Genomic DNA, 15,017 nt, shown 5'->3' with positions numbered 1-15,017 from the left:
CCTGTTATTTTTGTTCCTCGCTACGGCTTAGTCAAGTATTCTCTATTCACCGCAAGAACGAAGTTAATGTAAACAAAATCCGCGTGACTTCTGTGTGTTACTACTGGTGTTCTTTTGCCCATATTGGTCGTACCAGTACAGCATCGTATGAGAACCAGAGGAATTTAACTCCAAAAAATTCTGTTTTCAGTTTAGTTTAAATAAACTCTTTTGAAGAGTTCTCGAATCAGATCGGCATATCTCCACTTCTAATCCTTAGCAGTAAGGGCCTCCCCTGTGGCGCAGTGGTAGCGTCGTTGCCTTATAGTCAAGAGGTCCTGGGTTCGATACCCGATGGGGACATAAAGTGGACTTAAAACACCAACTCAATCGATCAATCAATTTAAGAGTCGGACTTATTTCTAAGAATACATTATTTCCTCTCTCCTGTAAGGTTGATAAATTCGAGTTACGTGCGCAAACCCTCTGATTAAGGGGCGGGGGGCAAAAGCCTCTGAAGAAAGTTCAGTCTGAGAAAGAAAAACCCCATTCCATCTCACTGTTTTATTGATTTATTGATTTTGTGTTTTAAGTCAGCTTTATGCACTGTAAGGCTTATCGGGACTGGACCTACAGTTTAAAGTGGGATCCGAACCACTATGTGCCTCCACAGGGTATCGAACCCGGGACTCCTTGATTACAAGGCGACGACGCTACCACTGCGCCATCGGAGAGGCCCTCACTGTTTTATTGTATTGAAGGGTACTAAACATGGCGTATGTAGTGTGTGTCCGGCCCCCCGAAAATCACTCTTTTAGAAGAATTCCAGCTTGCGTGGTATTCATACTAATTTACATATAAACATGATTTCATACAGCAGATTCAAAACAACTACATAATTTATTCATTTCCGATGTGTGACCAATTCATTCTATGACTACATACGTGTAACACAACTAGGTTAACGAATGTGTCTCTTAATAACAAGTAATTTGCTGGAGAACGAAGTCAAATTACACAGGAAATAAACTCACCAGAGTTGATTGAAACTTTCGTTGGTTTCAAAATACTTTATTTTTTAAATATAATAATATTGTTTAATAACGGTAATAAGATTCATTTACACTAAATTTCTAAGTGAAAGTATTAGGAGGGGCAACTGCCCCCCTTTCCCTCGCGTGCGCACGCCTATGGTTACGTCACTCTTGTTCTCACACAGAATCTGTCTTCTTGGGAGGGGGGACAAAGTTAACATTGGGAAATCAATGTTTAATCTTTCAGAATAAAGAAGAAATATTTGAAAATGTCCAATACAAATCGTGGAAAAGCATAAAACATAAATGTTTGATTCTCGCCTGTTCGAACTATTTAGGAAGGACAAAGCTTCAAGTTCTCTTCCTGTGTTCACTTGTGAAGTACTTGGTACTCGGGACTTTGAACTTACCCTTTCTGACAAGAATACGTACAGTTAGCTTCTTCCTCTACGATTATGGACGCTTACCTAAAATAATAATAAAAAAATGGAATCAAATAAAACATATGGTTTACAAAGTTGTTGTTAAGACAATAATGCAATATATAGTATACACACATATTTGAGACCTACATAATAGATGATGAGGATGCCCAGCTATGAATAAACTGTGGTCGTCAAGACAAGATCTTGTTTATGGGACCCTTTGTCTATTGGTTTAATTTATTTCACTTGGCTTTCCTGCCACTTTTGGCTAATCGCGACGATGAGGATGATATGATGAAGGGACACTCACAAAGAACACCCATGCTCAAGCCGGGATTCCAACCCGGGACCCTTGCTTATGGGACTCAAGGAAGAATCACAATCATGTACATATACGATAATGTGATCCCACTTTAAGCTGTTAAGCTGTATGTCCAGTCCCAATTCGCCTAACTGTGCATAAAGTGGACTTAAAACACTAAATCAATCCAATCCAATATACGATCATGTATGATTGAATGTTACTACGTTCGTCGTTGTACGAGGGGCGCCTGAAAAGTTCTTGTCTCTACCAAGAAGGAAGTGATTTAGTTTCGAAAGTTTCTTCCTCGCAAAAATAATAATTTTGTCTGGTCTGCAAAGAACTGCTCTGTTACTGTTGTCCTCTGAATCCTTGCAAAATTTCTCTCACTTCAGCGTCTTTTAAGATTACGAAATAGGTTATGGTGAGACGGAGCAAGATCTGGTGAGTAAGGTGAATGTTCCCTGCACTGAAACCCCAAATCTTGCAAAACAGCCAGTATCGCCCCAGCGTTGTGTGGATGAGCAGTGTCCTGCAGAAACAGAATACTTTCCAGATTCTTCTCCGCTTTGGTTCCTTCATTGACTTAAAACAGGTGAAAAAATAACATTATGATCTTGCAAATTGGCATATTACATTATGAAATAACATACGTTGTAGCTGCAATAACAAAAATTATGTATATTTTCTGGAAATGGCGTCGGACTTGGGATCCAAACTACTGTGCAATGTGCCCCACCGGGTATCGAAACAGGGACGAAGTTACCACTCTTACAGGAGATTTATGTCTACTTTGTGTACACGTAGGTTAAATGGGACTAGACCTACAGTCTAAAGAAGGATCTGAACCACTATGCGCTTTTGTGTGTACCTGTTGTATGTATTAAATTACAATGTTTTATTTTTCATTCGCAGGTGCAGTGGGGCAGAAATGGGGGTAGATGCGGAGAATGTGGCGACCCCTGGCACATGCCCAGGCCGAGACCCAACGAGGCAGGAGGGCGCTACGGTCTCGGGATCGTCTCCCGAAAATACACGAGCGGTCAGGTGATCGAAGTGGAAATAGATCTCACCTCCAACCACAGGGGGTGGTTCGAGTTCAGGATCTGCCCCACCAACGACCCCAAGAAGACGGCCGACCAGGCGTGCTTCAACAAGCACACCCTCCAGCTGGCCAGCGGATCTGGAAGCCGATTCACGGTGGATGATGGCCACTTCTTCTCAATTAGGTTGCAGCTGCCTCATAACTTCACATGTTCCCATTGTGTTCTGCAGTGGCACTATTATACAGGTGAGTCTTATGTTCATGAAGGGTTGCAAAATTTGTGTTGTTTCTTTTAAAAGAAAGAAACAAAAAAAGGTTTGTTTTGTTTTAAACATTTTTCCAACAGGGTTTAATCAAGAGGAAGAGCATATTTTAAACAAATAAAACATTTAAAAATATAATGCCAAGAAGGCTTATTTCCTAACAAAAATTGTTAATAAAAATTCTGTTAATCATCCAAGGACAGTGGCGTGCCCAAGGGGGAAGGTTGGTGGGAGTTATAACACCCCCCACCTTTGGCCCAGTATTTCTAAAAAAAAAGCACGTCAAAGGTAGAAAAATATGACAAAATGAGGGCTGACTACCAAGAAAAAGTATACATTACCCCTTCCTTTCGAAAATCCTAGGCACGCCACTGTCCAAGGAACAATGGCGGAGTGAGTAGCACATCGCGCTACTACGCCAGGAGTCCCAGGTTGGAATCCCGGTCTGAGCATGGATGTTTGTGAGTGTTCATTCATCAATTTCATTATATCATCAGGTACGAGTATATGGTGGTTCGGATCGTACTTTAAACTGTAGGTCCAGTCCCAATTAACCTTACTGTCCATAAAGTGTACTTAAAACACCAACTCAAACAAACGAACGAACATTATATCATCACTCATCCCCATCTTTGCAAATTAGCCAAAAGTGGCACAAGAAGCGAAGTAAAATAAAGCAAATCAATCAATCATCCAAAGAAGGTTGAAAGCTGGTTGGTGTTTTAAGTCCACTTTATGCACAGTAAGGCTAATTGGGACTGGACCTACAGTTTAAAGTGGGATCCGAACCACTATGTGCCTCCAGCGGGTATCGAACCCCTTGATTACAAGACAATGACGCTACCACTGCGCCATCGGGGAGGGCCTCATCCAAGGAAGGACTGGGTTTCTAGTTATCAAGTAATCACTTGACTAACTTCTTACGTTACTCCTAAATCTCGCATGTAGGCTGTTCGAGAAGATTCAACTAATCCACAGTTGCCAGGCCCCGCTCTATCCACGTGGTAGCAACACTGTTTTCCGAAAAACGACATTTTATCGTCAATGCAACAAAATATTGACTTTGACAACTATGTTCAGTATGTTAAGTGCGGAACAAAGTTGTTTCATCCAGGGGCGTATCCAGAAAGAAAATTTGGGGAGAGTCCAGCCAGGTGGTGTCCATCCCCCAAGGCCAATGGCGCTTCGCCCCCCCCCTAGTCCCCCCATATAATAGTACGAGGAGAGTTATCTCGTTCTGTTTGGTGTTTTGTTATTCTTGGGAATGTAATGCGTAAATAACTACGTGAATTTTTCTCCGTAGACGTGAAAAATTACAACTTTTATTAATCCAATTCCCATTTCATTTATACATATTTATAAATGCGCTGAGGCAAGTTAATTGTTTATTTTTATCGAGGAAGGGAAATAAAACTGCAAGGAAAATAAAACTGAATTATCTTGATCCGCTTACGTTTTTAGTGTCATTTGCAGAACAATCTATCTGACAAATTGAAGATGATTGCCATATATATTATCTTGAAGTCGATTATGTATATTTGAGTTTTAAATACTAATAAAAATTAACAATTTTTCGTAGATTAGTATATCTCGTAAGAAGATATTATACGATATAAATAGTTTTGTTGGATTTCCCAGAATTGAATCTCTGTTGACACTCTTCAGAAGCAGTTTGAAATATTTGGCTGTACTCTTCGTCTGAAATCTCCCGAAGTCTCTGGAGCAATTCTGTGACGGCTCTTGGGTAAGAAAGAGCAGAGGCTGAATTGTGATTGGAGCTCTAAATACTTTGGCAACTGTACAGTAAAACAGAAATGCTTTTCACAGAGAAAAAGTACAATTAAGAAAGTTTTTTTCGTAAAAAAGAATTGAATTTGTGTGGGTCCGGACCCCTTGGACGCTACACCCCTGGATAAGCCCTTGGTTTCATCAATTTTTAAAATGTTTTAAACAGGTGTTTTAAACGTTGCCCACGGGTACTCATTACGATATGGTTCCGAGAGTAGAATCATAATAGCAGACTTGTGAGAATACACACTGCGATAATGCACACTCGCATTTCATTATTCCAAAGGCCTCATTTTCTAAGTGAACAGCTTGCTAAATGCCTGAAATTAGATTAGATCTGCAGGGATCATATCGCGAATTCTATTCATCTATCCCTGTCATCTTTCCAAGATCTCTGAGCTGTCACTGCTCGGATTCGCGTCTCGACAAATTCACACATGGGCAGACGTAGATAGGGAACCTGGGCAGCCGGGCAAGTATTTCATCAGAGAGTGTTCACACGGAAGAAGGTGTTGATTGCAGGCTTGCGAGGGCGCTGGCGTGACGAAAGACGGACATAAAGACCGCCTGAGTGTGAAATTTTACTTTATCAAAGAAAACCTGTGCTTTACCTCGAGGTCTGTCTGCCTTGTTAGTATCCCAATTTAGTTTTTCACGGGTTGTGCTGGGATCAAGGAAAGTCCTCTGTTTTAGTTCATATTCATTTATGTGTGGTGTAAGAAGTGGCGCTTTCCAGAGACACCAAAATGTCACCTTCCCTTGTACGTAGTACACCCTGGACTGCATTTTGCAGACTAGCGAGGCTCTGGCGTCTGAACTCGCAGCCAGTGTAATCCTCATGTTGTGTCCACTTTATACAAGGCTAATAAGGATTGGACCAACAGTTTAAAGTGGGATCCAAACCATTATGAGCCTCCACCGGATATCAAACCCGGAAGCCTTTGCAAAACATGTTTCTGATTGAAAAAAAAACTATCAATTTTTGGACAAACACATTAATAGCCAGTAGAGGGCTGGGGTACGAGCTGTCTCGCCCGGGCGAGTCAATACATACCCCAGCCCTCTACTATAGGCATTTGCCACATCGTTACGATTAGTTGTCCTGCTGAGTTTACATATCAATTCCCCCATGGGTATTCGCAGGCAGCGTAAGAGTAAAAAAAAACCTACTTACTGTAGTTGTCCTTTCACCCTTTTGTGTTTACTCCTTTTATCCTTTTGTTCTCCTTGTTCTGTAACTTCAGGTCTTCTCTTTCCTTTCTGTCTGAGTATTCATCTCTTCTCAAGTGCTCTTTCACTAGTTGAACATTATTTTATCTGTCTTACACATTATATCTAGTTTAGTCCTTAACTCTCTCTCTCTCTCTCTCTCTCTCTCTCTCTCTCTCTTGTCTTATCTTTCTGTTGCTTCTTTTATTTGTCTCATTCTCTCCATAGAACACTCTGTCTCTTTCACTTTTCATGTTGCTTACTCTTTCTTGCCTTCTTTTTCTGTATCTTGCTTCTTTCATTTGTCTCATTCACTGTCTACTACATTCTCTCTTTCACTTTTCATGTTTCTTATTCTTACTCTCTCTCTCTCTCTCTCTCTCTCTCTATTGTGTCTTCTCTCCCTCTGTCAAACTTTTATTTCTACCTTTCTCTCTCTCTCTCTCTCTCTCTCTCTCTCTCTCTCTCTCTCTCTCTCTCTGTCCGTTATACTTTTTGATCCCTTTGTATACTTATTAGTTTTTCTGTCTTAAAATGATCGTATCTCTCAAGACATGATGTCAATACTTTTTGCTACAAATACTGAAAGTGCAAACTAGAGAGTAATCTGACCCAAGTAAGAAAGAAACATAGTTTTAAATGCTCACATCTCTTGCAAGCAGAAAAGTGGCTTGAAGTATCAATATTGTGAAATTATGAATACATTATTTATTGATGACTCAGAAACTTGTCTTTTCTTCTGTTTTCAGCTAACAGATGGGGAACGTGTCGAAATGGAACAGAAGGCATTGGCTGCGGGCCGCAAGAAACATTCAGAAACTGCGCTGACGTCATGATCCGAGATCCAACGGAAGTCGGTGGTGATGACGACGACCTGAACGGAAACATCACTAAGATGCTAGGAAACAAGCCACTTCCCGGCATCGTCACTCACCCCATCAACTGGTCGCCGAACAGCCTGAACCAAGGAACCGCACAACGTAAGTTTGGTGACAACCCCGAGCTCAAGGAGTCAAGTGTCTTCAAGAACTTCCGTTTCTTCTCCGACGGTGGATACCAACACAACTCCTCCAGTCATGGCTCGAGAGAGTTGGAAAATGATATCCCAACTCATGATCAAGTTGAGCAAGGCACGTACGGTATATCTCCAACTCACTCGTATCGTCAAGGTGGCTCAGCTGGTGAACAGGCTGATTTCGCACAGCCTACTCAATGGCAACCAGATATCTATCAGGATTCGACGGATGATTACGACGAAGAGTCTGAAACGGAGAACGATACAGAGTCGGAAACCTGGGCAACAATTCCACCCTTGGAGGCAGATTCTCAAAGGCCACCCGAGACAAACCCTGCAGTGCGCGCACACTACAAAGACAGTAATAGTTTCAGAAGAAGGCAAGAAAGTGACCAGGCTGGAAACTTCTTGAACATCCACAATATTCCAGTAACCACCAGAGTCAACAATCAGCACATATATACGCTCACTCCAACAGAAAGCCCACCATCAACAGCAAACTACGAAGACAGTAATCGCATACGGAATGAGGATACGACAGGAGACTTTCTGGGTACCAAACCCACTACTGAATCCCATCATGCAGTGGGCGGACATGTGTTTGCTGTTCCACCAACGAACCTAGCTAGCCAATCGACGCAGTCACACCATCCACAAGGAAGCCAGGCTGTTCACCATGCTGTGAACGAGAATCTTGTGGCGCAACACTCAATGAATAGGTATTCTGCAGAGACTGTGAGAGGGGGCAAGAGCTTCCCCCACTTTGAAAACGCTGGAGCAGGCAAGGATTTTCATCAAGGTGTAGGAGACTCGCATTCAAACCACGTACACGATGAAGAAGTGAAGCTACAAGTGCAGCCAACGTCTGGGTTCGTTCAGTTTCCAACTACATCCACGGACTACTTCCACAGCTACCAACCTAGCGGCTCGTCCTTAGAAGTTCACCACACGCCGCAAAGCAGTACGGACAATTCGCAACATTTTCATCCAAATGCTGCGATTACAAACTTCCATATAGGACAAGGTACATCTGGAGACAGTCAGTCGAGGCCAAGAAACCATTACGTTAATGAGTTCCACGATTCCTTTCTAGATCACGAAACTGTCGGAAAGAGTGAAAAACATTCAAACATTGAAGCCCAGAGAGACCACATAACAAGTCTCACCCAAGAAATTAGAGGACCGTCAAAAAAATCCCCAAGACCATTTAATGACCAGAGTTCAGTTCTAGATGAAATATATAGCAACCACTCACGTGAAGAAAGTCTGTTTTCTATCATTACCAAACACGCTCCCGAAAACCTCACTACGCCCGATAACAGACAGCAAAATATCCCGCCTGCATTTTCCTTCAGTAGTTTCTCTATTGACATGAACGGAACAAACGCCACTGAAGGAATAGACCATGCAATGTTTTTCAGGAATCAAATAGAAAACCTCACGAACGAATCGTACCGGTTCTTCATGCCCAACATCTCCATGATCAACTCCTTACGAATTCCCTACAAGGTGATAACAAGTGTTCCGAAAACATTGCACGAAGAATCCGTCCATTCTGGTGAAACACAACACAGCAATCGTCCAACGCAACAATCAGATCTGTCTCCCCAAACTTCCACTAGACAGGAACAAAACCTTCAAGCTACATTTTCTGCGGAAGGAAGCGTTCAAAGTGGAGATCCAGGTTCAATCTCGACGAAGAACGATGAACTCCACGTGTCGGAATCGAACAGTCATTCACCGTATGCAAATCAGCAACATGTGTTCTTCCTCTTTAGTAATCCAAGTAAAATATCCGACAATGTGAATTTGGATCATCCATTCAAACCTGAGCAATCCGCTGGAAAGTCTGCGAACGACCAAGGTAGAACTGAAGTACAAACTAGAGACGATGATGCTACAAGATCATTTGAACATCTTCTCAACATATTCTCACTCAACACTGAGAAATATGAAGGGTACAATGCCACAGACATCAACAGGTATATAGTAGACTACAATAATGCAAACCAATTGTCACTGCACAACGCAACGAACCTGAACAATAATTTCCCCAATTCACCTCAGTCTACAGTAATAATCATACGCAGCAGACCCACTAACCACCCAGAACAGAGTCAAGATTCCAAACAAGGCGAGAACATTCATACTCGTCAAGACTATTCGGACAAGTCCCATCCAAGCCAGATCCTTCACTATCCACACACCCCGGAAGCTGTCACTACTGAGAAGGTTCTCTTACTTCAAACAGGACCTACCTCCACCTTAGCTCCTTTCGCCCATGAGCACATACTGGGTAGTTCAACAAATCAACAAATTACTAACGATCGCAGCATAGTCGCTCCACATCCAACAATAACTAACGCCCCGTATATACCCAACACTAGTCTCATCAGCAGTATTTTACCATTTTCTCACAACACCTCCGCCAACAGAGTTACAGAATATCCACCGCATGTAACTTACCCTATAACAACACCTCGTTATAATTTCCCTACATTTCATGACTTGCACTCAGAGAGTACTTTGAGCTCAAACCACGTGCCATACACTCCGCATCCCTCGCCAAGCAGCGACGAGGAATATATCCCAAATAGAAGCATATTCAATGCATTTCAACCACCAGCGAACAATACCATCAACAGGACACAACGCACCATAAACTCAAATGTAGGTTATGGATATCAGAATAAGCCATCAGAAATGCTCTTACCGGAAATAGAGGGTAATACCTTTCATATTCAAGGCCACTTAAACAACTTGGCTCTGGTTTCTTCGCAACAATCGCCAAGTCCATCAACTGAGAGCGCTGCTATCGATACTAGAAGAAATGGCGAGAATCAAGAAGGTAAATCCAAGATTGATTCATACGACAGTTCATCACAGGATAGTATAAATCAGCATCGCAACATTTATAACGATAATTTGGCCGTTGAAACAGGATTTCAAGAAACATACAGCTACGTACAAGGTACCACAAACGAAGATAGAGGAAGCGCGTACAATAATACCAACCAATCACCAAGTTCCTCTCAACATGTAACACCTGGATTTGCCCACCTTTCCTTGCCTGGAGCTCATACACGAGAATCATCCACATATAATGAAAATGCATCATTGCAAACACATTTCCAACAATCCACAGACTATAAGACTTTCTTAAACAACAATTTTGACGCTGGATTAAGAAACGCCCACGAACATTCTGGTAATTCTGGTCAAAACCAACATCCTAGACGATACGATTTTGGCATTGCAGAAAACCCACAAGACATGGAGGAACTTTCGGATTCTGAGTTGAAGAAGAGAATCAATGCTTTGATGTACGAATTTACTTGGATGAGAAGGAGGAAAGACCATCCGACTGGTAGCAGTAATTACTCAAGGTACCGTACCAACAGTAACACCAGATACATTACAAGACTTTCCCCTAACAATGAAACCGAAAGCATTCCTCAATCAGTCCCGTTGTCATAACGTACCCGTTGCCCGTAGTGAAACAATGAACTTTACACATTGTACATTTTTTTGTGTGCAATTTCAAGGCTGGATTATTTATTGCTTGTCTTCATTCTTCAAAGTGCCCCTGTCAAGACAGTGTCAAGTTAAAATCTCAGAGCTGGACGTGTCACAAATTAATCTCGTAAGGAGCCAACCTGATATGATGTAGATAGCGTGACCGATAAGCCGTTGTTTTCCACTTTCCTAAATATTTCGCAATAAGTAATGTGACAGCTTAAGTACTTCCAAATTTCAATTCATCAAGCCGATTTTTTTGTTTTGGCTTAGCAATGACATTTTGGATAATCATATGAAACAGTTCTCAACAGATGTCACTTTATTTACACAAACCGAACCCGATTACAAATAACAGTATGATAGTACAATAAGAACTATACTAGCTATAAAAATATCTTCATATAATTTATTTTAGAAAGGTTTAGCCCCATCAGCCCTTCTTCTGCGTACGCCGGTGATTTTAGGCACTGTGTACCCCAAGTATTACACCTATATTACAAAATGTATGAATCTTAGGTCCTGACATATCGCAGAGGGAGGCGAAAATATTTTCTTGCCGCATGGGGGAAGGGGGGACACACATTTAGTATTAAACACCGAAATGACGCACAAAAAATGCATATTCGGGTAAAATGCTTCATGCGGGGTGCGGGGAGGGGATTGGTCGACCAGTGAGGCGGTAAATGCCTTTTCCACCCTACAGTATTGTCATACTATAAATCCGCAAATGAGCAAGAACATTTAAATCTCAATTGTAGATACCTTTGTTATTTATTACCCGCCCCAATTGCGATAAATATTAAAACATAAAGGTTAAGCTATAACTTTCTGCGATAATTTGCTCATAAAAATCATCGGCGTAATGATTCTTCAAACGCGCTTTCTTTACAGAAAATACAGAACACCAGGATTTCTATCTTAATCTAGGATACACACACACACACGCAAAAAAATGTTGATAAATGCATTCCCTGTGTATCACTGATTTGATTACAAATATAAGCATGCCGTCTGCATAGCCTATCCATGTTTTCTTGCCTAGATTTTTTTAAAAATACATTTGAATCAGGGGGCAAGCAGACTTCAGGATTCAGAGATTATACGGATACGTATGTCACTGATAGTAAAAAGAGATCTGTTTTCTATTGGACTATCTTCATGCATCTGACAAAGACGTTTCCGATGACGCAGTGGAAACTCTGTCATCTTTTTAGAAAGGGGTCATTGGTTCAATACCCGGTGAGTCCTGGGTTCGAATCCAGACCTGATCATGGGTGTTCTTTCTGAGTGTCCCTTCATGAATTTAATCACATCATCACTCACTTCCATCGTCGCGAATAGCCAAACTGGGCAGAAAGGCGACGCTAAATAACAAAAATAAAATAAAATCAGTCTCGATTAGTCTATCTGAGCATAAAGCAAACTTACAGTTTGCCAAACGTTTGCGCATATCTATGAATGCTATTCTAATAGTTGTTTCAGCTTTCACATATGAGAGAGGATACGGTAATTGACATACTGTACGTCTATTATTCGTTTGACTTTTATTGGCAAAGTTAATTTCAATTCAAATTTGTTTCAAAGATGCTAGTCATATTTTATTGCCGCATTTCGAATCACGATAATTTCAAAATATATCTGCAAGATTTTTTTCTTTTCGGAGGGGGCTGGAATTGTAAAGGTGGATGCTACATAGCGGCATATTTCGAAAATTCTAATCTTCACTTTAAAAAATTGTTCAAAGACAAAAATGTCAATCTTTGGTCATTTAATGGGAAATTTGCATGTATCACTTTGGTTTTTCCCCGAGTACTTTACTTCTTTCATTAGAAAATGTTGATTTTATCAAAATTCTTGGAGGGGTTGTGTCCCCATCAGCTCCCCCCTGCGTACGCCAGCGTCTGCAGAACAAACCACCAGTTTTAAAGCTACACATGGTAGTGGTCTGAGGAGGTTCACAGCACATACGTATTAGTTAACGTCTAACGTCAATGGTGTTAAAATAGAGTTGTTTACAACCATTTATCTGTGTTATTTTAACACCCCTGAAGTTAAACGTTAACCGCAATGTGGCGTGGACCTCCTCGGATCATTCACTGTCTGTGTCGCTTTGTATTGACACCATTTTCTTTTACAGTACGTGTTTAGGAAATGATTTATTAAGAATGTTTTCTGTGACACCCAGCAGATGTCTCTGATGTTCAGGCACATTTAACAATTCAAAACGATATTGCTTATTTCTCTATATAAAGTATGAGCTACTCTAAATTATACGATATAAATAGCACTAAACTCCTATGGAGTTGGAATTTTTATAGGATTTCTGATTTGTTAGAATTTCTGTGTACTAGACACATCAACTACAAATGATAGTGAAACAATATACTAGAAAATTGCACCATAAGATTGACATGAAAATTTGCTAAATAGGTCGTTCTTTGTACAATATTGACAACAGGTAACGGTTATCTTCGATTTAATATTTATTTGATATATATTATTGCTGTACTGTACTTATAACGTGGTTAGCATCATATTTTGATTGCTGATATAAAACGTGAAGTGTGTTTTGTTACTGAAAAGATCGCTTGTTACTGGACTTTCATGTGTACTTCAAGCTTATGGTTACTCATATGGACTGATACGCCTTTAGTACACACCCTTGCCTTATCTGCCTCACGTCTACCACAATATTGCACTTCATTCTTTCAGGGCAATACTGAAGTAACTAAAGTAACTACCTTCCTATTAAAATTTGGTTGAAGTAGTATTGTACTTTCAATCATATGTTTGTAATTCGTAATATTTGAACAATATTAAGTTACAGTGTAGAAATTGCTTCATTTTTGGAATACAGTATCCAAAGTAGGGAGAGACTATCGAATCTGAATTATCGATACATGGCAACCAAATTCCTTGTCTTTTAGTCTTTAAGAAATTAAGCTACAGTGAGTACAGCTTGTTTTTGGTTTTGAATACCGTTAGATGGCTCTGTTATCAAGCATGTAGAATTCAATTGTTTCCCCCTTTTTAATAGACACAACGATTTACAAAATCTTGATACTCATATAGAATTATATATAAATGGGGTTACACGTTGAAAATTCCCAATACACAAGGCTTATATTCAGACAATTTTTTTCCGTTTTACCAATACCTGACTGTATCTATCATTCATATCATCAAATTATGTATAATTCTGTTTTAATATCTTACAAAATATTGTTATTCTGTTACGTTACCGGGTACATTTGAAGAATTGAAGACACATCTGGGTTCCAATTTCCTGTCTTACGTGAAATATACGTATTTGGCAAAGTTTTCCTTGCCACAGTGTAAGGAATTCTGATCAATTCTTGTGTGTGACAATATGTAAGTGTGTGATTCTCGTAACTAATTTTGTTGAATGTTTGTAAAGATATATTTGTAAATAGAGTAAGGTATATAATATTGTAGAATATGTATCTTTTTGTACTTTTGTGTATGGAATACAATATTTTTTCAGATATTTTTCTTATCATTTATACTGAAAATTCTGGTGCATTCGTTTTGTATTCTTCTCACATATTTTATTTCAGTTGTTTATAGGTTGCTTTTAATTCTAGTTTCGTATCCAGAAATCCCTTCCAGATAATAGTATTGGTACATAATTTGAATTGTATACTATCATTTTCATTTTCTGAGATATTTCTTTCTTCTTTAAAATCCCATATTTATTCCATAATTGTATTTTTTTAATTTTTTTATTCTAGCATTTAATTCCTAATCACTTTAGAATAATATAATAGATATCACTAACATATAGTACCTACATAACAACTTCCACTTATTTTCACAGTCTACGGAAAAATAACCTTATATTACTAGGAAAATTATGTTCCTACCTATGTTTTCTTTAACGAAATCTAAAGATGTTACGCACAGTGGGATCCATGAGTATTACAGTGCAAATTGTCCATCACTTTGTTCGTGCACCTTATTTGACCCAATAATAGCTTCAAGAATTAAAAGAAGACTCAAAACAAGCTGTTGACAACTTCTGCACCAGCATACATAAAAATCCATCGCTTAAAAACACGTAGGCTGTAAGAGAAAAAATAATGAAAATAGTCATGGACAATTTGAACGGTAATACTCATGGATCCCACTATATGTAGACAGGAAGAAGAGCCTAACGTTATGTAGGAGCTCAGATTTTTGACAACTGATTTGTTGGTAAAATCACGTTTGTGATAGGTGACAGGTACTGTGAGCATTGGAATTCAATCGGTAATCTCTGAAAATCTTAAACACACATTACACCCAAAGATACATAACATTTGTATCTACTCGGCAGAAAATAGAGTGCTGATAAAATTTAGTTTATCAAAGTTTCTACTACTTTCATTAATCGGATAACAACATCAAATAATTAATCTCAGCATAATGGTGAATTAACG

At 39.7% G+C, this 15,017-nt stretch overlaps 2 protein-coding genes across 2 annotated transcripts in view; one reads left to right on the top strand and one right to left on the bottom strand.

The window, feature by feature from the left end:
- The window catches only part of LOC146000250 (uncharacterized), a 53,920-nt gene extending 39,912 nt beyond the window's left edge, over positions 1-14,008 (top strand). The window contains exons 2-3 of the mRNA XM_083137675.1: positions 2,655-3,030; positions 6,794-14,008. Coding sequence (XP_082993801.1) covers positions 2,655-3,030; positions 6,794-10,536 — 4,119 coding nt within the window. The 3' untranslated portion in view covers positions 10,537-14,008. The remainder of the gene's footprint in view (positions 1-2,654; positions 3,031-6,793) is intronic.
- The window catches only part of LOC145999898 (uncharacterized), a 201,173-nt gene that overhangs the window by 113,363 nt on the left and 72,793 nt on the right, over positions 1-15,017 (bottom strand). The window lies entirely within an intron of this gene.

This window comes from Lepisma saccharinum, chromosome 16, assembly GCF_977018435.1.
Source record: "Lepisma saccharinum chromosome 16, izLepSacc3.1, whole genome shotgun sequence".
NCBI classification, from domain to species: Eukaryota; Metazoa; Arthropoda; class Insecta; order Zygentoma; family Lepismatidae; genus Lepisma; species Lepisma saccharinum.
This window is presented reverse-complemented; position numbering and strand designations above follow the sequence as displayed.